The sequence below is a fragment of the Ascaphus truei genome, chromosome 21, assembly GCF_040206685.1.
Source record: "Ascaphus truei isolate aAscTru1 chromosome 21, aAscTru1.hap1, whole genome shotgun sequence".
NCBI classification, from domain to species: domain Eukaryota; kingdom Metazoa; phylum Chordata; class Amphibia; order Anura; family Ascaphidae; genus Ascaphus; species Ascaphus truei.
In genome coordinates this window covers 25,511,973-25,536,775 of record NC_134503.1, presented here as the reverse complement: position 1 = coordinate 25,536,775, position 24,803 = coordinate 25,511,973, and the positions used below count along the sequence as shown (strand labels likewise).

The 24,803-nt window shown below is 50.0% G+C and overlaps 1 protein-coding gene across 1 annotated transcript in view; it reads left to right on the top strand.

Moving 5' to 3' along the window:
• Positions 1 to 24,803, top strand: part of SCAI (suppressor of cancer cell invasion) — a 98,865-nt gene that overhangs the window by 31,220 nt on the left and 42,842 nt on the right. Inside the window, 6 exon segments of the mRNA XM_075579394.1 lie at positions 10,486 to 10,600; positions 16,898 to 16,993; positions 17,735 to 17,821; positions 19,062 to 19,160; positions 23,921 to 24,030; positions 24,033 to 24,133. Of these exon segments, the coding sequence (XP_075435509.1) occupies positions 10,486 to 10,600; positions 16,898 to 16,993; positions 17,735 to 17,821; positions 19,062 to 19,160; positions 23,921 to 24,030; positions 24,033 to 24,133 (608 nt within the window).

Genomic DNA, 24,803 nt, shown 5'->3' with positions numbered 1-24,803 from the left:
TGACATGCAGACATGAAGATCATGAAGCACATTTGCATGAAGAACATTTGCATGAAGAACATGAAGAACAATGGGTAAAGGGTGGCTTTGACTTATATACTATGTTAAACTCATCTCTTTAACCCTAGGTGCCGCGACGGCTAGCAAAAGTCCCTTTGAAGCTTTTGAAGCTCAGTTTGGACTTCCAGTGTCCAGTGTGAAAGGTCACACTTTTCTGATTAGTTCCTTTTGTCCGTTGGGCCAAGCATAAGCAATTTGCAACTTAGCCTTTGATGACCAGGTGATGTAAATTCTAGCCTTTCCTGCTCATCACAACAGGGGTTCCTCAGAACTCAACCAAAATTTCATATTTACTGCAAATCACCTCATAACTTGAGTTCAGAAATACATACAGGCAGGTGAGATATATTAATACATTCCGTCACACCTGACGCTCGCAGAGAGACCAAACATTACAGGGTAATATGAAAATTAATAGAGATATTAATATCTGGCATTTCTTAGCGGTTAAATACACAGTGTTTAGACTCAAAAAGATATGCTAAATCCCACGGATACAAATATGTAATTCTTATCATTTTCAGCCAAGGACATCTCATAATATTCTTATATTTAATAAGGACACCCATTCAGATATCCTGCTTGGGGTTGCCCCACCCTGGCCCCATCAATAAAACCTTTTGCTGCTTCCTGGGTCTCGCATAATAATACCCCTTTGAAGCAGGGCTAAATTCTAGCATCCAGCTGGCCCATTCACACCTCCCTTTTGATAGGCACTTTTGCACTTCCAGAGAGGAAGCTTGCATTACAAAGGGCAGGCAGAGGCAACATTTGGTTCTGGTATGCATTTCAAAACTGCAAAAAGGCACTTTATCAAAAATATATGTCCCTCTTATGACAAAGTTATATTTTTAATAGGTGTGTACTTGGGGGGTTCCCCGGAGGCTGCACCCCCAGATTCAGGGAGCTGACGCACTCCGTTCCCAAATTACCAGTTTTCAGGGAACCATTTATTCAGCACTGCATATAATATTAACCCCTTAAGTCCCAGTGGGTGTGTTATGCAGACACTGATTAAACCAGAAACAATAAAACATGGGGGAACAGGGGAATAAGCATTTTAATGTTATAACAAGGGTTAAATCACATTTCTGGGCCTCAGCCCAGTTAACCCCTTGTCTCCCTGGCGAGGTTAGAGGGTGGCCAAATGGGGGGGGGTAACCCCGTTAATCCCGGGCCAAACCCTCACGATCGTCACACCCCGCCCCTCCCTGCCCTTTGCCCTGCCCCTCCCTGCCCTTTGCCCCGCCCCTCCCTGCCCTTTGCCCCGCCCCTCCCTGCCCTTTGCCCCGCCCCTCCCTGCCCTTTGCCCCGCCCCTCCCTGCCCTTTGCCCCGCCCCTCCCTGCCCTTTGCCCCGCCCCTCCCTGCCCTTTGCCCCGCCCCTCCCTGCCCTTTGCCCCGCCCCTCCCTGCCCTTTGCCCCGCCCCTCCCTGCCCTTTGCCCCGCCCCTCCCTGCCCTTTGCCCCGCCCCTCCCTGCCCTTTGCCCCGCCCCTCCCTGCCCTTTGCCCCGCCCCTCCCTGCCCTTTGCCCCTCCCTGCCCTTTGCCCCTCCCTGCCCTTTGCTCCTCCCTGCCCTTTGCTCCGCCCCTCCCTGACCTTTGCCCTTCCCTGCCCTTTTCCTTACCCCTCCCTGCCCAACCCGCCCCTCCCTGCAACCCCCCCCATCCCTCCCTGCACTCCCTGCCCCCCCTCCCTGCCCTTTGCCCCCCCCCCCGCCCCTCCCTGCCCTTTGACCACCCCCCCACCCCTCCCTTCCCTTTCCCCCCCCGCCCCTCCCTGCCCTTTGCCCCCCCCACCCCTCCCTGCCCTTTGCCCCCCCTGCCCTTTGCCCTCCCCACCCTTCTACGTCCCTTGGACCCCCCCCCTCGCCCTTTGACGCCCCTCCCCCCCCCCCCCCCCGCCCTTCCACTCCATGCCCCCTGCCCTTCCACGCCCGGGCAACGCCGGGTATATCAGCTATATATATATATATATATATATATATATATATATATATATATATATATATATATATATATATATATATATATATATATATATATATATATATATATATATATACACACAGGCATACCCCACATTAACGTACGCAATGGGACCGGAGCATGTATGTAAAGCGAAATGTACTTAAAGTGAAGCGCTACCTTTTCCCACTTATCAATGCATGTACTGTACGGCAATCGTTATATATGTGCAGAACTGATGTAAATAACGCATTTGTAACAGGCTCTATAGTCTCCCCGCTTGCGCGCAGCTTCGGTGCAGGTAGGGAGTCGGTATTGCTGTTCAAGACGTGCTGACATGCGCATGCGTGAGCTGCCGTTTGCCTATTGGGCGATATGTACTTACTCGCGAGTGTACTTAAAGCGGGGTATGCCTGTATATATATAGAATCCCATTCAATATGTGCATCAATACAATCTGCACACTGACAAGTAATTAGCTAAGATGCAGATCGATCCGTTCTCCTGTAATCGATTTCTTGCTCCGAGTAATTTAATTCAGCTCTTGCACAGCATTGTGGGCAATGTAGTCCAGCAATATTATGTGACTAGATACAATTGGTGCATTGCTAGAGAGAGGGCGGAGCTCGAGCCAGAGCCTATCAGAAGGGGAAGTCACCTTGGAAATGCTTCCTACATTAGAAACATTAAAAATGTCTTTGAACTTTTTTTGTTTTGTTTAATGCTACAAGTATTTCCTCACAGTACAGAACTGATTTATTAAAAAAAAAAAACCACGTAGGACATTGCTTAAACTGCTGCTTTAAATGTAAGGGGACCTAATGCAAACATTTTGCCTGTTGTATTGTTGTTTTTGCATGGGTGTCTGATTAGGCGAGCGCTAGTTCACCTCTAGGGCCTCGTCCAGGGTGGCGCTGAGCGGGCGGGCGCCTGCACGGCGCTTAGCTGCTTGCTGAAGCAAGCATATTTGAATCTGCCGCAAACCAGCTCCGTGATGTCTTGGCCACGCCCCTTCCGCGTGCGCACATAGCCGGCCACACATCCCCCAGCCGAGAAGGAGTACGTGACCTCGGCGCGCTCTCGCCCTACCTGGCCGCAGCCTAACTCGCCCCGTCCGAGGCAACAAACAGGGCTTGAAAAATCCATTCGGTTTGGGTGGCTTGTGGAATTGAAACACCACAGCTTCCAATCACCGCTTTTTATCTCTCTCCCCCGCCCCTCCCCCCGAATCGTGCCCCATAATGCTTTGCGTAGCACTGTGAACGGCATTGTGGGGCGTGACTTCGGGACGCAGAGGCGTAAGGGAACCTCAAGTCGCAGATTTTCCTGCGCTGGCTTCTGCGGGGGGCCGGTGTTGGTAGGTGACATTTTGTAAGCCCCGCCAATAAAAATCACCCAATCCATTTAACTCGGGGGTTCTGAACTCCAGTCCTTAAGACCCAGACTCCCCTCCCCCCCCCCGAGCTTCAGCACGGATGGGCTCCCTGCTTCAGCACAGGTGGCTCAATCAGGGATATCCTTGGAACCTGACCTGTTGGGGGGGGGGGGGGGAATGGGGAAAGGTCTTGAGGACTGGAGTTGAGACCCTCTGAAAACCCCTTCAGCATGTCGCTGCCATTGGTTGAGTTTGGTCCCGGGACGCACGTCTCCTTTAAATGGTAGTATTGCCTCGAGCTGTCTGCAAATGTGTTATAAATATAATTTTGTATTGATCTTCCCTTCCAACATCAGAGATTTAAATACATTATTTCCCCTTGTGCTTCCGGCTATTGGGTCACTGGCTCGCATGTTCCATGTCCTGGCCTGCCGTCCCGTGAAGGTCAGTTACACACTCAGGGATATCTGGTATTATCGGTGTTATTTAATACGGAGGTATGGATGCACTGAAGTGGTTTCTAGCAGAGAAAGATGAGGCTTGTAAGATAACGGCGTCGGGGAAGGAGACATATTTCCATAGGTAAAACGTAAGGCAATCTACCACTTTCTCAATATAGAGGCTGCATTAATGGCGGCTGTGTTCTGTACCGGCGCGTTCCATTAAAGGGTCTCCGGTTTTATTAATGGTTCTGATACTGGGGGTCCCCAGAACCGGCCCCCTGCTTTCCGAGATTATTGCGTCGGTTGGGTACTGCCGGTTTCTTCCTGGTTCTCAATGCTCTCGCGGGTTAAGAAGAAGCCGCACCATATGGCCTGCATGCCATGGGAGATTTCTACCTGTCGCGTACAGCACACCTGTGAGCACGTGACCTGTATACGGGACAAGGGTTAATACACAGCTCGCAAGCTGTCCCTCTTCACCTTCCTCAAAGGTCCCTGAAATTAACAATATATCACCTCAATCCGTCCCCATATACCACCTGTTACGGACAGCACACAAGTGAGCACGTGACTATGATATGCAACCAGGGTTAATGCACACAGCTACTCTAGCCAACTCACCTTTCTCCTATGCAAGGTACTTTCAATGAGTTCATACTAACCACGTACTCCATTGCAATCCGATCTATCCGCTGGCACCCCCCAAGAAATATACAAAAATATGTAATTCTATGTATGTGCCAGGGTCTCGGGTCCCTGTTAATTAACGAAAACAACTATGCACTTAACACACACATCTGTTGTAGCAAAATGTGTCAGAAAATGTAAGTTGCACTACAAAGCGTGCAAGCAGTTCAATCAGAGCCCAAAGCATCACTTATTAAAGTTTGGCTTTAATATACAAAAATACAGTGCTAAGATTATTACAAGAACATATAGTTACAACAAATGCAGAACCGTTTGTTATAATAAAAGGATAGAACACACAGAAATCCCTATACCGGACGTTACCGTGTCAAAGCTCCCATCCCAGAGAGGCCGCTGGAGTAGAAGAGAACTCACGTGTCGGATCCCAAAACACACCTCTGCTCAATTCTGCTTTTCTATTCAAACATGCCAACATCTATGCCCAGACCTTCCTCCATTGAAACGCATAAGACCCACCCCTGTCGTAAATCCGCTGCTTGGGTGACATTTATGATTTAAGGATAAAAATAAAAAACATTTTCTTCTGACGTTTAAAAGTCTGACTGGATATAGAAACACTCATAACTTAATTTCCTGCTTACTTAGACAGACGCCATCTTCACGGTTGCGTCTGTATTTCGCCTGCACCTAATATGTGACAGCCTAAGGCCCGTTCTATAGTGCCGTGTGCGTGCTACGCCGTGCGCAGATTTTTAGTTGCGTCAGCCTATCTATAGAAGGGCCGCGCGCGCACGGCAGGGAGAGGGGAGCCGACAGGCTACCGCTGTGTGTGTCTATTTGTGTCTGCACAAATCTAATACATTTTTTAGTTTTAACAATACAGGCATACCCCGCATTAACGTACGCAATGGGACCGGAGCATGTATGTAAAGCGAAAATGTACTTAAAGTGAAGCACTCCCTTTTCCCACTTATCGATGCACATACTGTACTGCAATCGTCATATACGTGCATAACTGATGTAAATAACGCATTCGTAACAGGCTGTATAGTCTCCCCGCTTGCGCACAGCTTCGGTACAGGTAGGGAGCCGGTGTTGCTGTTCAGGACGTGCTGACAGGCGCATGCGTGAGCTGCCGGTAGCCTATTGGGCGATATGTACTTACTCGCGAGTGTACTTAAAGTGAGTGTCCTTAAACCGGGGTATGTCTGTATGTTTTTTTAATAAATAATAAATTACACATACATACATACACATACATACACACATAAACACTGTATACTCACACAGTATACTTACGAAAAGCATGCTGCACACACGGCCGCATGCTGTATATAACAGCCCTACTGTATTGTCTATTTTTGCAGGAGATGCCGTTATCTGTCTTTACAGTAAGGGCAGTTAAAATGTGGAATTCATTACCCATGGAGACTGTGATGGCAGATACAATAGATTTGTTCAAAAAAAGGTTGGACATCTTTATAGATGGGAAAGGTATACAGGGACATACCAAATAAGTATACATGGGAAGGATGTTGATCCAGGGATTAATCCGATTGCCAATTCTTGGAGTCAGGAAGGAATTAATTTTCCCCCTTAATGGGGTGTTTTCTTTGCCTTCCTCTGGATCAATAAGTAAGTATAGATATAGGATAAAGTATCTGTTGTCTAAATTTAGCATAGGTTGAACTTGATGGACGTACGTCTTTTTTCAACCTCATCTACTATGTAACTATTGTACTATGTATGTAACTATGTAACTATATATATATCTATCCGCTGCCACTACCCAAGAATTATGCAAAAAGATGTAATTCTATATATCTTCCAGCTCCTCCCTAAAGTGCAATGTCTGATTCGTAAAAGTGATTTCCACAGGCAGTACCCCCTCCTTCACCCCTGCCGCTCTCCTTATTCCCCACGTCCCCCCTGTATTCACTTTATGTTCCGTGTTTCTAAGGCAGGGATGCTTAACTCCAGTCCTCCATCCCCTGCAACACGTCAGGTTTTCAGGATATCCCTGCTTCAGCACAGGTGGCTCAATCAAAGGCTCAGTCTTTGACTGAACCTCTGATTGAGCCTCCTGTACTGAAGCTGGGATATCCTGAAAACCTGTCCTGTTGGTGTGGACTTGAGGACTGGCGTTCAGCCCCCCCACTCACGGTTGGTGTAAGTTCTTTGGGCCAGTCGGGAATATTGTGGGTTACATACAAAACACCGTATGGTTATAATAAAGCATCAGTCTATTCTGCGGCAGTGACAGACACATATTGTGAATTTATTAAAGTGGCCGTTCTGCGAAAAAATAAAACTGCCGTTCTACACGTTGGTGCACACCGTGCTGACCCATTTCCTGCTTTTCATTTTGTTAAGAGCTTTCCTTTTTTTGCTTGGGTTTTCGCTTTATTTTGCTGCCATCAGCGGTTACAATGGCAACCTTTTTTTTTCCCCCTTGTTTGCGGATGGCAGCCATTTTAATTCCCCTGCCCCATATTTTCAGCACATGATCTGTTTAATGTATAAAAGGTTGGTATTGCCCTTGCAGCAGCAGCATGACTTCCGTCTCGTGACGGTATTCTTTTCCCCGGTGAGTAGAGGAGGTTGCTGGGTCTCGCCTGCTTGCCCGTTGCTGGCGGCCCCACTGCGAGCACGTCGCCCCCGCGGCTAGTCTCGCCTGTTGTGTTTTCTCCTCTTCTTTTGATGACACTCCCAGCTCATATTGATTTGCGCCGGAGTTACAGAGAATGTTGAACTGGGAAAGTTAACAGACTGTGGAGTCCCGAGGCTTCAATAACTTGACCTTTAGCAAATCAGCGACCTGGGGGGGCGGGGGGCGCGATTATACAGCGGCTGCCGGCGGGGAATGCACGTGTTAACCCCTTCACTGCTGGCCCATCTGGCAAATCTTTGCAAATGATAATGGTGGTTTAGTGCTGGTCACATTTCAGAGCTCGGAAGCACGAAATAGGAAATAAATGGGCAGGGAGCGTCGGGAGACTGGCGGGGAGCGTCGGGAGACTGGCGGGGAGCGTCGGGAGACTGGCGGGGAGCGTCGGGAGACTGGCGGGGAGCGTCAAGACTGGCGGGGAGCGTCAAGACTGGCGGGGAGCGTCAAGACTGGCGGGGAGCGGCGGGAGACTGGCGGGGAGCGGCGGGAGACTGGCGGGGAGCGGCGGGATACAGGCGAGGAGCACAGAGAAAATGGTGAGACTGGCGGGGAACGCAGAGAAAATGGGGAAACTGTCGGGAAGTGTGCGCAGTGCTGTGTCCTCCAGCTCCGAGAGTGTGACGGAAACGTTCTCCGCACTCACGTTCTGCAGACGGGTCTGTGCCGTGCAACCTGTCACTGATAGTGTGAGTTTCAGGGCCAGAGAGGGAGCAGCTTCAGGGTTACTGTAATACGCCACTAATATACATATACTTTGTGTGTGTGTAAGTAATATTATACACACACAGATTATAGTGGTATTCCACTGATGCTGTTATATATTGCCTGAGTGGATGAACGGCAAAACAATTTTGGAATAGAAGAATAGCAGCACTCCAGGTCTTGTGTATTACATTTTTGAGACCCACACACACACCACACCCTCCCTCCCCCTCCGTTCGGGGCAGGAACTCCTTCTCTAGGACCATAGTGTACTAATGATGGGTATTCCAAATCTGACACCTAGAAGTATTTTAGTTCTTTTAAGGCCAGGTTCCCAGCGGCTCTGTGTGTGGGCGCGCAAAGCGCTGTGACGTATACGCTGGCAGGGAAGACGAGGATTTTGTCTTCCAGTGCCACGACGCAGTCACGTGGTCGGCGCGCACCGATAGAAGGGCATATATGCCCCGTCATGGCCCCGCCCCCCTACAGACCGCCGATTGCGGCTTTAAACCGTGAAAGGTCCGCCAGGTCGCCAGGCGCGCGTGCTGCAGGTGGGACTGGGGCCGTAGCCTTGAAGTTGGTAATTAGAGTGAGGGGAGACTTGGGAATGGTGGGGTTTCTTCTGGCTGCTCCCATTTGACTTATGTCACTGTGCATTTAACAAGAATTTGCGCAGGCAGCACACCCTCTCCCCCCTCCCCTTATCTTTATTGGCTTTCTGATAAGGACAGGGTGGGATAAGGGGAAATGTTCATTCAGAGGCCCGGGAGAAAGGAAAGCAGACAAATATTTGTTTTTGGCACGGTTAGACTAGTTTAGGGAAGGCAATTAGACTGTTAAATTCTCTACAAAAGGATGTTTTCTGGCTATGCGGGATCTCTGCATTACCCTAAGGGTACTACTCCTTGGTTACAGAGCAGTGTCACAGGCCCTTCTCCACTCTGGCCTTCCTGCCTCCCAACTCCATACTCTCCTCTCATAGCCTTCCTGCCTCCTCATTCCATACTCCCCTCTCAGGGCCTTCCTGCCTCCTAATTCCATACTCTCCTCTCAGGGCCTTCCTGCCTCCCAACTCCATACTCTCCTCTCATGGCCTTCCTGCCTCCTCATTCCATACTCCCCTCTCAGGGCCTTCCTGCCTCCCAACTCCATACTCTCCTCTCATAGCCTTCCTGCCTCCTCATTCCATACTCCCCTCTCAGGGCCTTCCTGCCTCCTAATTCCATACTCCCCTCTCAGGGCCTTCCTGCCTCCGCATTCCATACTTCATTGTAGCAGCATCATTTTGAATTGTCTGAAATCTCACTGCTCTGTGTCACTACCTCTCTCCCTCTTATATGTCCTGCTATAATACCCCCTTTTACATCTCTGGCAACATACCCCCTCTTACATCTCCCGCTATATATACCCCCTTTTACATCGCCTGCTATATATACCCCCTTCTTACATCTCCCGCTATATATACCCCCTTCTTACATCCCCCGCTATATATATATCTATATCCCCTCTTACATCTCCCGCTATATATATATCTATATCCCCTCTTACATCCCCCCATATGTACCCCCTTTTAAATCTATATCCCCTCTTGCATCTCCTGCTATATACCCCTTCTCGTCCCTCACTCTCTACATTAGGCCGTCTCCTCTCTGCTCCATTTGTCTTTCCAGCTCTTTTCACAGCCACTCACTTTCAGCTCCTTACCTGTGGATCCCACCACCCTCCCCATCTCCACCACCCTCCCCATCTCCACCACCCTCCCCATCTCCACCACCCTCCCCATCTCCTCCACCCTCCCCATCTCCACCACCCTCCCCATCTCCACCACCCTCCCCATCTCCACCACCCTCGCCATCTTCACCACCCTCCCCATCTCCACCACCCTCCCCATCTTCACCACCCTCCCCATCTTCACCACCCTCCCCATCTCCACCACCCTCCCCATCTCCACCACCCTCGCCATCTTCACCACCCTCGCCATCTTCACCACCCTCGCCATCTTCACCACCCTCGCCATCTCCACCACCCTCCCCATCTCCACCACCCTCCCCATCGCCACCACCCTCCCCATCGCCACCACCCTCCCCATCGCCACCACCCTCCCCATCGCCACCACCCTCCCCATCGCCACCACCCTCCCCATCTCCACCACCCTCCCCATCTCCACCACCCTCCCCATCTCCACCACCCTCCCCATCTCCACCACCCTCGCCATCTTCACCACCCTCGCCATCTTCACCACCTCGCCAAGCCCTGTCATTTACACCTGAGACCCCTCCTCACACTCCTGAAGCACTTACGACCCCCGCAAATAAGTTCCCTGCTGCACTGGCTCCTCTAGTATTATGTATGTCTCCCTTTATTTAGATTGTAAGCTCTGCAGGATAGTTAATCCTTAATTCCTTTAGTTTAGCTTCCTGCTTAACGTACTTCTGACATTTTGTACATTGAGGGCGCTACCCCACACACCCAACCACACCACACACCACACACCACACACCACACACCACACACCACACACCACACACCACACACCACACACCACACACACACCACGCACACACACACACACACACCACACCTCACACACCGTCTGCCTATAACATACCGTCCTTCCCTTTCAGGACACGGTGCGATGTCGGGGGCTCACGATGATGACATCCCGCAGGGGGAGAGGAAGACAGTGACTGATTTCTGCTACCTGCTGGATAAATCTAAACAGCTCTTCAACGGTTTGAGGTCAGTGCCACACCGGACGCTTCGACAGCTCGGGTTACACGTTGCTCTGTGGGGGAAACAAGGTCCCCACTGTGCATGTAGCGGGGGGAAAGCATGTCCCCCTGGGTGTTTGGCAAGGGGATAGCATGTCCCCCGGTGCGTGTGGCGGAGGGGGGGTAGCGTGTCTCCCGGTGCGTGTGGCGGAAGGGGGTAGCGTGGCGTGTGGCGGAGGGGGGTAGCGTGGCGTGTGGCGGAGGGGGGTAGCGTGTCTCCCGGTGTGTGTGGCGGAGGGGGATAGCATGTCCCCTGGTACTTGTGGCGGAGGGGTATATAGCGTGTTCTCCGGTGTGTGTGGCGGAGGGGGATAGTGTGTCTTTCGGTGCGTGTGGCGGCTGATGATGAACGAGCCGGGGTAACAAGCGGAGGTTATTCTTCTGGCTGCCTGTACATTTTCTGGCAGGAGGTGATTTACACGGATACGTCCGGGGATTGCCAGCGCTTTTCACGTGGCTTCTCTTCCGTGGCCCTATATGATCTGATATCAGTGGGATTACACTTGCTGCCGGACAGACTGAATGAAGCGCGTCGGAGCAGCGACGAGATATCCCGCTCCAATTAAACATCTGCACAGAGAGTTACATTCATATTTCCAGGCTTCAAATAAGTCTCACTGCTTTCCTAATGTCCCACAGAATGTACAGCACATTGCCGTGGGTAGGGGCTGGTTATAAGCAAATGATGACTTCGGAAGGTCGAAATTCCAGCAGTTTAATAGCCTTCCTTCGAAATTTCCCAGTGGTGGCCATTTTTAAAAGGCCCGCCGGAAAGTTTGCACCTGCATGTTTCTAAAAACCCTTGTGATTTGGCTCGGACGTTTCTGACTCAAAGGAAGTTTCTAAAACCACAATATGTTGAGACAGGCCCTTCGATATCAAATACATCTGTGTGTTGTAATGCCCACACCAAGTCGCGGTCTCTCTTAGTCTCAGATTAAGACCGGAAACATTGTATTTCTCTATTCGGGGGATTTATTTACAGCAGTGTTTTCCCAACTCCAGTCCTCAGGGAACCCCAACAGGTCAGGTCTTAAGGATACCTCTGCTCCAGCACAGGTGGGTCAATCAGCAGCTCAGTCATTTTGACTGAGCCACCTGTGCTGGAGCAGGGATATCCTTAAGACCTGACCTGTTGGGGTTCCCTGAGGACTGAGTTGGGAAACCACTGATTTACAGGGATAAATCATACACCAACAGGCCCACCGTCCCTTTAAGTCAAAACAAAACATAAAAATAACACCTATTCCCTTTAGGGAAACCTAACTACACTGTAGCTTTAACCCTTACTAACTGGGTGGCCAGCTAAGATGATTCCCACCCCAAAATAGGTACTATTATATTGAAATATACACAGTCTTTCTGCACACAGCAATAAAGGGTTTTGCTTGTCTGTTAGTCCAGGGTTTGGAGCAGACGTCCCCGCTTCACAAGGTCTTGCGTCCTTCCTTTTTAGGGGAGCTCGGCCCCTCCAGAGCTTAGAGAATCTCTCCTCTGTAAGTCCACTTTTAAGGCTAGGACATCCCCGCTTCAGCACGGTCTCTCGTCCTCCCTTCTTCTTCCTGGGATTAACAGCTCAGGCAGTCCCAGCAGGCTCCGCGACCACCGTCCAGCGGGCCTAGTGGGCTGTGCCAGCTTCCACAGCTGGGGAGGACGCTTCTTTGTCCCCTTCTCTGGGACAGCAATCTCTCTCTGTGTCAGTCTCGGCATGGCAGCTTCCTGTGTCTGTTTTAAAACACTTCCTTGTTCATTCAGACCAGGCTGATTAGCTGCACCTGAGGGTAGCTTATCCAGGGAAAATTAACTCCATGTATGCTGGAAAATCCCATAGCTACTAGCTTTCTAGTCCATAAGGACAGTGACTCCGCCACAGTGTACATAACTGAAAGGGGAATGCTGCAGTGAGGGCGACACTGGAATGATGAGGTGTGTGTGTGTGTTTCGCACACACTCAGATACACTCTTTAATTATCCACATTCAGGACGTTAACCGCCTCGTGCGTGCGTAATATCAGGAGGCGTGATTTTCCTCACATAGTTCCTGGATTGTGACAGGATCAATATATTGGGCGCAGCGCCTTCATGTACAATACCTAGAGACCATTACATTACAGCTGGGGTGCTCAATCAAGTTCTCTGACTGAGCCACCTGTGCTGAAGCAGGTGCCGATTGAGCCACGTGTGCTGAAGCAGGTACCGATTGAGCCACCTGTGCTGAAGCAGGGATATCCTAACAACCTGACCTGTTGGGCGGGCTTGAACTGGAGTTGAGGACCCCTGGCTTAGAGAAGCTTCAGCACACGCACCAAGAGATTAACCCCTTCCCGTGGGGATACCCCCACGATCACAGAGCGTATGGGCTGCATCTCAGCGGCGGGCTGTTTTATGAAGGGAGGGGGGCGTGTGATGTACCACACACGGGGCAGGGCTCGGCTGGACGTTTGGGCCCCCATGTCTGCCTGTTCTGCTACCTGCTGTGAGACATCCGACCCTTCCTGATCCATGGGGTTTTCTTTTGTGTTTAGGGTTTAGCCTTGTGTTTATCCCATGTATCTGCCCTACCACCTCGGCTGGGAGGCTGTTCCGTGAATCCACCACCTCTGGATTCTCCACCAGATGTTTTTATTGCAAACCACATGCCAGATTCTTCATTATTTTATTAGGTGGAAGGTTGTACGTTGCTGTGCGCCAGCGTAAACGTGGGCCGAGCAGTGGGAGGAGGTGCTTGGCACGTGCTGTGAAAGGATAGTACAGGAAAGGCAGCACACGCCATGTGACAGACTGCGTCTTTCCAACTTTCTGATGCAGGATGGGAGCACTGTGCCCCGGGTGGGTGTTTCACAAAGTTGGAATAGTTATGTTGGTCCTGGAGGAGTGTAGGCACCTTAAGGGTTGTGCTACCTTTTAGGGGATCAACGTGCGAGCTCTGTGAAGTGTACTGAGCTTTCTAAACCTCACAGGTCTCTTCTTCACATGTACAGATCTTCCCAAACCTTACAGGTCTCTTCTTCACATGTACAGAGCTTCCCAAACCTCACAGGTCTCTTCTTCACATGTACAGAGCTTCCCAAACCTCAAAGGTCTCTTCATGTGCAGAACTTCCCAAACCTCACAGGTCTCTTCTTCACATGTACAGAGCTTCCCAAACCTCACAGGTCTCTTCTTCACATGTACAGAGCTTCCCAAACCTCAAAGGTCTCTTCATGTGCAGAACTTCCCAAACCTCACAGGTCTCTTCTTCACGTGTTCAGAGCGTTCCTAGGCCTCTCTTCCCAGAGGGATTAATGCAGTTCCCTCTTTCCTTCCTCGAATTAAGAGACATTTGCGAAAGCGTTTAATAAGGTCACCTACGAAATGTAGTTTTCGTATACCCCGAGACACCCAGTGGTGCCGGAATCCATGTGTGTTAATGAAGATTTTCCATTGTTTTCTTTCTTCTCTCTTTTCATGAGCTAGGCAAGGAAAGAATAAAAAGCCCTTTCCTTCCCAGACTCTGGAAAATCCACTTGTAATTTTCAGCTCCGCTGACCATTTTGCTGCCATATAAGATGATGTGCTCTGACTGCAAATATCCAGCATGAAAGCAGGCGGCCTGGGGTGACAGTCTGCCATCCAGAGGTTCAATCCACCTCAAAGGAATGCTTTTACTTCCACGTAAACCCGGTAAACATGGCACTGCCGCTGCTTCAGCCTGGTCCTGGAGGCGCCTGTACCTTTTCTTTAAAAAGCCGACTTAAACCCTATAGTCCTTGGAAAGGGCGGACATCACTGCAGAAAGCATAGAAGTATGCAATGTGCAGCCCACACAACATGCAGTGACCTTTTGGTATAAATTGTCTCTGTGTGTGAATGGGCAGTGATGTGCTGCTGTGCGCGGGCGAGGATTCACGCCCCGCTGGGGTGAATACCGCGTTTTACAGCTGGGATATTTAAGCCGACCTGTCCTACCTCTGGGGCGTGAGATCGTCACAATCACTTGGCTGTGTTGGGCATTAAAAGGTTTTCTTGTACTTTTTCTGGGGTTTTCTCTTTTATACGGGATGGCAGTGGGGCGGGATGGCAGTGAGGCGTCTCTAGTTCATGTGGCTGCATACATGGCTTAACCCTTACTGCATCCGTGGGACGTGTGTGGTACCAAGTCCGTCGTGGGCAGGTGCCTGTTTTAGGGCGGGGGGGGAGTTCCAATCAAAAACGTGAGTCAGGAAGGGGTCAACTCCTGTTGTCAAGGGCCACTAACGCGTCAGGTTTTAAGGATATCCCTGCTTCAGCACAGGAGGCTCAATCGCTGCCTGAACCTCTTTCTATCTGTCTCAGTGGACTGGCCTGCTTGTTCTGATGGATATGGGGAGGGGGTTCCATTCCCTGGCGCCCTGTACAGAAGGGGCATGGCCCGCTCGTCTCGTGCGTCTGAATCTGAATCTGGGGACTGGAGGTTCTGGGATCGGAGATTGGAGATGGGTCTGCGGAACATACATTCTGTTTGACAGTAGCGGGGTCCTGTGCCATGGATCGCCCCGGTGTACCATAGTGAGGAGTTTAAACGTGGCTCTTTGCTTGGTGGACAACCAGTGACGTTTTCTCAGTTGAGGGGTGATATGGTCGGAGATCCTGGTGGCCCCGATAAGTCCGGCCGCTGAGTTCTGGATCCCCTACAGAGTAGATTGACAGCCACTGATTGAGCCACCTCAGCTGAAGCAGGGTTATCCTTAAAACCTGACCTGTTGGTGGCCCTTGACGTAAGTGCACCCGGGGCCGGCGCGAACTCATGGTGCGGTGGCTCTCGAACGGTTAATATGTTGCGGGGGGGGGGGGTCATTACCACCCCCCCCCCTGCACTTGTTTTACTATCTGTAGATATTAAAGGGTAGGTGTATAATCTCTGGGGGATGTGGGGGGGGGGGGTGTATCCTATATACTCTTATCTCCCACTGCTCCTTCCTCTGAGAGGAGATTGTACAGATGCAGCCAGCATGCCAGGAATGTTAATTATCCCACAGGAAGGTTCCTGGCCACATGGGGGAGGGGGTTGGAAGGGATCTAAATGGCATTTTATGGGGTAGCTTTTTTTGCAGCAACGCGCTTAATTGCAATAATATAATGCAGGCATTAGGGGGAATGGGGAAGCTACATCCTCTAACCCCATATCGCCACCAGGCAGATCCCCCAAATACTCAGGAACCCACTGTTGCAGATCCCACAGTAACATGCGGGGCCGGGACCCGTCTGAAGAGGGTTTTTTTTAGAGAACAGGTCCCGGTGACTCTGTTTCCATGGAGACCTGTGACGGCGGGTGGCTTAGCCGTGTGATGGAGAGCTGCCTCTCTGTGCCGGCAGGGATGGAAGACGATGCGGGTAGGAACGTGCCAGGATCAGAGATGGTGCTAGTGAAATGTGGGCGCCGATGGGGTCGTGTGACCCCATTCAGCGCCAGTACAATGCGTGTCAGGCCCCCTGGCGCTCAGCCTCTTCCCAATGAAAGATACAAGGTCGTTTACCTAATGGGGGCCGATCATTGGCCCCCGCTTTCATTCCACGCTCCATTAATTTCCCATCCTGCCCGGTAATAAAGCCGAGGGCCTCGGGTCCAGGGCAGGGGAAGCGACAAACAGCCAATTCTGCCTCGGCAGAGAAATGTCACCGTGGACCATGGACGGTGACCACGTATCGGGCTGAGAAGTGGGAATTGATATTTAAGTTGATACCAAATGACCTAGTTTAAGTTATATAGACCTGCTCTTTTTAACATTCGTCAGTGGTTGATGGCAAAGGGGCCCATCTCCAGTCTTCAAGCCACACACACACACACACACACACACACACACACACACACACACACACACAACAGGTCAGGTTTTAAGGATATCTCAGCTTCAGCACAGGTGACTCAATCGGTTCCAGTCTTCAACTGAGCCACTGATTGTGCACCTGTGCTGAAGCAGGGATGTCCTTAACCTGTGCTGAAGCTGGGACTGATTGAGCCACCTGTGCTGAAGCAGGGATATCCTTAAAACCTGACCTGGTGGGGGGCTTGACGACTGGTGTTGAGCCCGTCTGTTTTATGCTATAACTCTACATGTCTATATACAGCGACAATACCATATAACCACACGCGGTGCACACGGAGTGGCATGTAAACGACCTTTGATATTAACCTCGTTCCCACCCTCTCCGGCGGCTCTGCGTCGCGGGATAACGCGCCGGCGCGGTTTGCCTCTGTAGTAGCTGTGCTTGTAGCTGACGCGGGATCCTGTGCTGACGATTGCAGGGACTTGCCGCAGTACGGACAGAAGCAGTGGCAGTCGTACTTTGGGCGGACGTTCGACGTGTACACCAAGCTCTGGAAATTTCAGCAGCAGCACAGGTGAGGAGGCCGAGCAGCCATCGGGTTATTCCCACCCCCTGGATTGGGCTGGATAAGGGAGGGATAATGCAGGGTTAAGGGCAGTAAAACCAGCCCGGAATTTCCAGCAATGTGCAGAATAAACGTAAAGCTGCAGTTCCAGCAATGTCCTACATGTGGGTTTTTTTTAATAAATCTGTTCTGCACTATGAGAAAATACTTGTAGCATTTAAAAAAATAATAATTTTTAAAGATATTTTGAATGCATTCTGATTTAACAGGCATTTTTGTTTCTATAGCAACCATTTACAAAGTCCCACCCCCTTCCCTTTCTGCCAGGCTCTGGCTCTTGAGCTCGGCCCTCTCTCTAGCAGTGCACCAATTGTATCTAGTGACTGCCTGGTCACATGATCTTCCCCACAGAACTTTGTATCTTTGGACCTCTTCTGCACTGACACCATTTAGTGAACCCCCTAGCCGAATCTTCACCGAACGATCACAGGAGAACGGATTGATTGGCAACTTAGCTAATTACTTATCCTTGTGTGGATTGTATTGAAAGGGGGAAAAAAATATATATATATTTTTTTTTAAAACGACAGCTTGAACTGCAGCTTTAAATAACGATGTGAACATAGGTTTATGTTCAGCTCTTTCAGTCACCTTTAACCTGACATATTAACACCACTCGTACGGTTTGGCAGTACGAGTTACATGCATACGTCATCCCTTCCTCACCTGTTCCTTTTTACTTCACACCAGACAAGTGTTGGATAACCGGTACGGCCTGAAACGATGGCAGATTGGGGAGATCGCGTCCAAGATCGGGCAGCTCTATTACCACTATTAGTAAGTACCACGTGTGTATGTCTATACGTCTCTCCCCCTGTCTCTGTCTCTCCCCCTGTCTCTGTCTCTCCCCCTGTCTCTGTCTCTCCCCCTGTCTCTGTCTCTCCCTCTGTCTCTGTCTCTCCCCCTGTCTCTGTGTCTCCCCCTGTCTCTGTCTCTCCCCCTGTCTCTGTCTCTCCCTCTGTCTCTGTCTCTCCCCCTGTCTCTGTCTCTCCCCCTGTCTCTGTCTCTCCCCCTGTCTCTGTCTCTCCCCCTGTCTCTGTCTCTCCCCCTGTCTCTGTCTCTCCCCCTGTCTCTGTCTCTCCCCCTGTCTCTGTCTCTCCCCCTGTCTCTGTCTCTCCCCCTGTCTCTGTCTCTCCCCCTGTCTCTGTCTCTCCCCCTGTCTCTGTCTCTCCCCCTGTCTCTGTCTCTCCCCCTGTCTCTGTCTCTCCCCCTGTCTCTGTCTCTCCCCCTGTCTCTGTCTCTCCCCCTGTCTCTGTCTCTCCCCCTGTCTCTGTCTCTCCCCCTGTCTCTGTCTCTCCCCCTGTCTCTGTCTCTCCCCCTGTCTCTGTCTCTCCCCCTGTCTCTGTCTCTCCCCCTGTCTCTGTCTCTCCCCCTGTCTCTGTCTCTCCCCCTGTCTCTGTCTCTCCCCCTGTCTCTGTCTCTCCCCCTGTCTCTGTCTCTCCCCCTGTCTCTGTCTCTCCCCCTGTCTCTGTCTCTCCCCCTGTCTCTGTCTCTCCCCCTGTCTCTGTCTCTCCCCCTGTCTCTGTCTCTCCCCCTGTCTCTGTCTCTCCCCCTGTCTCTGTCTCTCCCCCTGTCTCTGTCTCTCCCCCTGTCTCTGTCTCTCCCCCTGTCTCTGTCTCTCCCCCTGTCTCTGTCTCTCCCCCTGTCTCTGTGTCTCCCCCTGTCTCTGTGTCTCCCCCTGTCTCTGTGTCTCCCCCTGTCTCTGTGTCTCCCCCTGTCTCTGTGTCTCCCCCTGTCTCTGTGTCTCCCCCTGTCTCTGTGTCTCCCCCTGTCTCTGTGTCTCCCCCTGTCTCTGTGTCTCCCCCTGTCTCTGTGTCTCCCCCTGTCTCTGTGTCTCCCCCTGTCTCTGTCTCCATCTCTATTTGTTTTTATTTATTTAGAATACATTTGACTCCCTTGAATAAAAACAAATCACCTATATACTATTTAGGTGAGCTGAATATAGACATTAACCCTGACCGTTTCCTCTAAACCCCAATTCCTACTTCCTCTTCCGACACTTGTCCTTGTCCCTCAGCCTCCGCACGTCGGAGACCAGCTACCTGAACGAGGCCTTCTCCTTCTATTCTGCAATCCGGCAGCGCTCGTACTACTCGCACGTCACCAAGGAGGACCGGTGAGGCTGCGCGGCGCTGCGAGGCGCCGATCTTGTAACAAGGATAGCCATAAGGCCTCGGTTATTTATTTATTTATAAAATGTGTTACCAGGAAGTAATACATTGAGAGTTACCGCTCGTTTCCAAGTATGTCCTGAGCACAGAGTTAAGATGACAAATAATACATGGTTACAAATACAGTTACATAAGTGAGCAAGGTATACATTATATACGACACAGCACGTACAGTTAAAGATAATATATGTTATGGGCGTATGTAGCAGTTACAGACCAGATTAAAATGTGAGACAGCTTTAGTTTTGAAAGAACTTAGACTGGTGGAGGCTGTGAGTCTCCGGTAGACTGTTCCAGTTTTGGGGTGCACGGTAAGAGGAGCAGCAGCCGGATACTTTGTTGAGCCTTGGGACCATGAACAGTCTTTTGGAGTCAGATCTCAGATAAGTGCTGCGTGTGGTAGGGGTGAGGAGCTGCATGTGGTAGGGGTTTATAGTTGCGTCTTCAGCGCGCGTGACGTCACTTGCGCATTGAGCGCGTGCGAAACCTGCACTGGAGGCGTGGCCGTGACATCACGTAAGCGGTTCGCCTTCTCAAGTGACGCGGCCGTCGCGCGGTAAGAACAATTTCAAATATCTGCTCAAAGTGTGCGCACTTGGACGTGTCTGTCGCGCGCTCAAAGGGCAACATTCATTTGTTTTGGCATCGCGCCACCACTGTAATCAAAGCCTAATGCGGCAGATACGGACAATGACCATTCTGAGACGAACTTTGTGCAACATCAAGGATATTGCACCCCAAAATACATCAATTCAATGCCTGAGGGGCGGGCTGTGAACTAGGGGCTCAGGCACGGACTGGGTTAAATAAACAAAGCCCCTCGGTATATTCTTTATATCACGGTATATTCTGTCACTGTCCCCTCATTATATCACGGTATATTCTGTCACTGACCCCTTATCATATCACCGTATATTCTGTCACTGACCCCTCGTATCACGGTATCTTCTGTCACTGTCCCCTCATTATAGCACGGTATATTCTGTCACTGACCCCTCATTATAGCACGGTATATTCTGTCACTGTCCCCTCATTATAGCACGGTATATTCTGTCACTGACCCCTCATTATAGCACGGTATCTTCTCACTGTCCCCTCATTATAGCACGGTATCTTCTGTCACTGTCCCCTCATTATAGCACGGTATATTCTGTCACTGTCCCCTCATTATAGCACGGTATATTCTGTCACTGACCCCTTATCATATCACCGTATATTCTGTCACTGACCCCTCGTATCACGGTATCTTCTGTCACTGACCCCTCATTATATCACGGTATATTCTGTCACTGTCCCCTCATTATATCACGGTATATTCTGTCACTGACCCCTCATTATAGCACGGTATATTATGTCACTGACCCCTCATTATATCACGGTATATTCTGTCACTGACCCCTCATTATAGCACGGTATATTCTGTCACTGACCCCTCATTATAGCACGTTATATTCTGTCACTGTCCCCTCATTATAGCACGGTATATTCTGTCACTGACCCCTTATCATATCACCGTATATTCTGTCACTGACCCCTCGTATCACGGTATCTTCTGTCACTGTCCCCTCATTATAGCACGGTATATTCTGTCACTGTCCCCTCATTATAGCACGGTATATTCTGTCACTGACCCCTTATCATATCACCGTATATTCTGTCACTGACCCCTCGTATCACGGTATCTTCTGTCTCTGTCCCCTCATTATAGCACGGTATATTCTGTCACTGACCCCTCATTATATCACGGTATATTCTGTCACTGTCCCCTCATTATATCACGGTATATTCTGTCACTGACCCCTTATCATATCACCGTATATTCTGTCACTGACCCCTCGTATCACGGTATCTTCTGTCACTGACCCCTCATTATATCACGGTATATTCTGTCACTGACCCCTCATTATATCACGGTATATTCTGTCACTGTCCCCTCATTATATCACGGTATATTCTGTCACTGTCCCCTCATTATATCACGGTATATTCTGTCACTGTCCCCTCATTATATCACGGTATATTCTGTCACTGTCCCCTCATTATATCACGGTATATTCTGTCACTGTCCCCTCATTATATCACGGTATATTCTGTCACTGACCCCTCATTATAGCACGGTATATTCTGTCACTGTCCCCTCATTATATCACGGTATATTCTGTCACTGTCCCCTCATTATATCACGGTATATTCTGTCACTGTCCCCTCATTATATCACGGTATATTCTGTCACTGTCCCCTCATTATAGCACGGTATATTCTGTCACTGTCCCCTCATTATAGCACGGTATATTCTGTCACTGTCCCCTCATTATATCACGGTATATTCTGTCACTGACCCCTCATTATATCACGGTATATTCTGTCACTGACCCCTCATTATATCACGGTATATTCTGTCACTGACCCCTCATTATATCACGGTATATTCTGTCACTGTCCCCTCATTATATCACGGTATATTCTGTCACTAACCCCTCATTATATCACGGTATATTCTGTCACTGTCCCCTCATTATATCACGGTATATTCTGTCACTGACCCCTCATTATATCACGGTATATTCTATCACTGTCCCCTCATTATATCACCGTATATTCTGTCACCGTCCCCTCATTATATCACGGTATATTCTGTCACTGTCCCCTCATTATAGCACGGTATATTCTGTCACTGTCCCCTCATTATAGCACGTTATATTCTGTCACTGTCTCCTCATTATAGCACGGTATATTCTGTCACTGTCCCCTCATTATATCACGGTATATTCTGTCACTGTCCCCTCATTATATCACGGTATATTCTGTCACTGTCCCCTCATTATAGCACGGTATATTCTGTCACTGACCCCTTATCATATCACCGTATATTCTGTCACTGTCCCCTCATTATAGCACGGTATATTCTGTCACTGTCCCCTCATTATAGAACGGTATATTCTGTCACTGTCCCCTCATTATAGCACGGTATATTCTGTCACTGACCCCTCATTATAGCACGGTATATTCTGTCACTGTCCCCTCATTATAGCACGGTATATTCTGTCACTGTCCCCTCATTATAGCACGGTATATTCTGTCACTGTCCCCTCATTATATCACGGTATATTCTGTCACTGACCCCTCATTATATCACGGTATATTCTGTCACTGTCCCCTCATTATATCACGGTATAGTCTGTCACTGTCCCCTCATTATATCACGGTATATTCTGTCACTGACCCCTCATTATAGCACGGTATATTATGTCACTGACCCCTCATTATATCACGGTATATTCTGTCACTGACCCCTCATTATAGCACGGTATATTCTGTCACTGACCCCTCATTATAAAAACGGTATATTCTGTCACTGTCCCCTCATTATATCACGGTATATTCTGTCACTGTCCCCTCATTATATCACGGTATATTCTGTCACTGAACCCTCATTATATCACGGTATATTCTGTCACTGACCCCTCATTATATCACGGTATATTCTGTCACTGACCCCTCATTATATCACGGTATATTCTGTCACTGACCCCTCATTATAGCACGGTATATTCTGTCACTGTCCCCTCATTATAGCACGGTATATTCTGTCACTGACCCCTCATTATAGCACGGTATATTCTGTCACTGTCCTGCAGTTTACACACACCTACATGCTCTCTACTTTTGTGGGATTTCCTTGGTCTGTATAAACACACAATTTTGCCTTATTTGCAATTCTTTAGGCAGCCTCTTTCCCACCGCGTTTTCATGTCTTTATACGACTTCTCGGGGGGTTCCCAGCTCGTTTCACTTTTCTGGGCATCTTTCCAGTTTAGTTTTTATTTGGAAGTTTTTTTTTTATTATTTGTCCCGGCTACGGACATCCGCTCTCCGGAACGTTTCACGTACTGGGGGAATGTATACAGGCAAAAGGTGGCATGCTGCACACCAATTAGAGAAACGTGTAAATACAGATTACCGGTGCTGCTGGTTCAAGGAGCGCCTGTCAGTCATCCAGATCTAAGCAAAGGAAAGTGGATCCAACGCACTAAGGATTTGATGATCAAGTAAATGTATTTACGCCACACAGCGTTTCGACCGAAAAAGGTCTTTTTCAAGTGATAAGGCATGCCGTAACTGAGGATAAGCCCAGTATTTATACCCCCAAAAGTCAAACCAATGTTCGAAAATTAACACACATGAGGGACAACTGGTGCTAATTTTCACATGTTGATCTGGCTTTTGGGGGTATAAATACTGGTAATATATACCTGGCCATGATTTCATGATTGTTTCTGGCTGCCTTTTCATCCCTTTTAGAGGGAAACTTGTTGTCGTTGATTTGAATAGGGTCCTATCTTCCAATGATGCCTTTTTTGCTTGATAATACGCTAGGTTAGGGGTGACTAACTCCAGTCCTCAAGGGCCACCAACAGGTCAGGTATTCAGGATATCCCTGCTTCAGCACAGGGGGCTCAATCAGTCTCTCAGTTGACCTGTGCTGAAGCAGGGATATCCTCAAAACCTAACCTGTTGGTGGCCCTGGACGACTAGAGTTGGCCAGTCAACGGCTGAACCACTGATTCCACCACCTGTGCTGAAGCAGGGATATCCCTTATACCTGGCCTGTTGGTGGCGCGTGAGGACTGGAGTTGGGCCTCCCGTGGGGTAGGTGATGACTAGGAGACGCTGGTGACATTGGCCGCCTCTTGTGTCCCCTCAGGCCCGAGCTGGTGGTGAAGAAGCTGCGCTATTACGCCCGCTTCATCGTGGTGTGCCTCTTGCTCAATAAAATGGATGTCGTGAAGGACCTCGTCAAGGTGAGTTCTGGCCGCCCACGTCACGGGGTCTCGTCGTGCAATTATGTGCAGCATTTATTCTCCTCCGCCGGGTGCCTGTGATACTGAGAGTGCACAGCTCTAGCCGTCTTTCTAATGTCCAGCGCTGCGGCACTGATGAGGTTAAAGCAGCCATTTGTGGCTTTCTCCCCCTCTCTCTTCTCCCCCCCCCACATCTCTCTCTTCTCCCCCCCCCCCCACATCTCTCTCTCTTCTCCCCCCCACCACACTCTCTTCTCCCCCCCACCTCTCTTCTCCCCCCCACCTCTCTCTATTCTCCCCCCCACCTCTCTCTCTTCTCCCCCCCCACCTCTCTCTCTTCTCCCCCCCCCACCTCTCTCTTCTCCCCCCCCACCTCTCTCTCTTCTCCCCCCCACCTCTCTTCTCCCCCTCCCCACCTCTCTCTCTCTTCTCCCCCCCCCACCTCTCTCTTCTCCCCCCCACCTCTCTCTCTTCTCCCCCCCACCTCTCTTCTCCCCCTCCCCACCTCTCTCTCTCTTCTCCCCCCACCTCTCTTCTCCCCCTCCCCACCTCTCTCTCTTCTCCCCCTCCCCACCTCTCTCTCTCTTCTCCCCCTCCCCACCTCTCTCTCTCTCTTCTCCCCCTCCCCACCTCTCTCTCTCTCTTCTCCCCCTCCCCACCTCTCTCTTCTCGCACCCACCTCTCTCTCTCTTCTCCCCCCCACCTCTCTCTCTCTTCTCCCCCCCACCTCTCTCTCTTCTCCCCCCCACCTCTCTTCAACCCCCCACCTCTCTCTTCTCCCCCCCC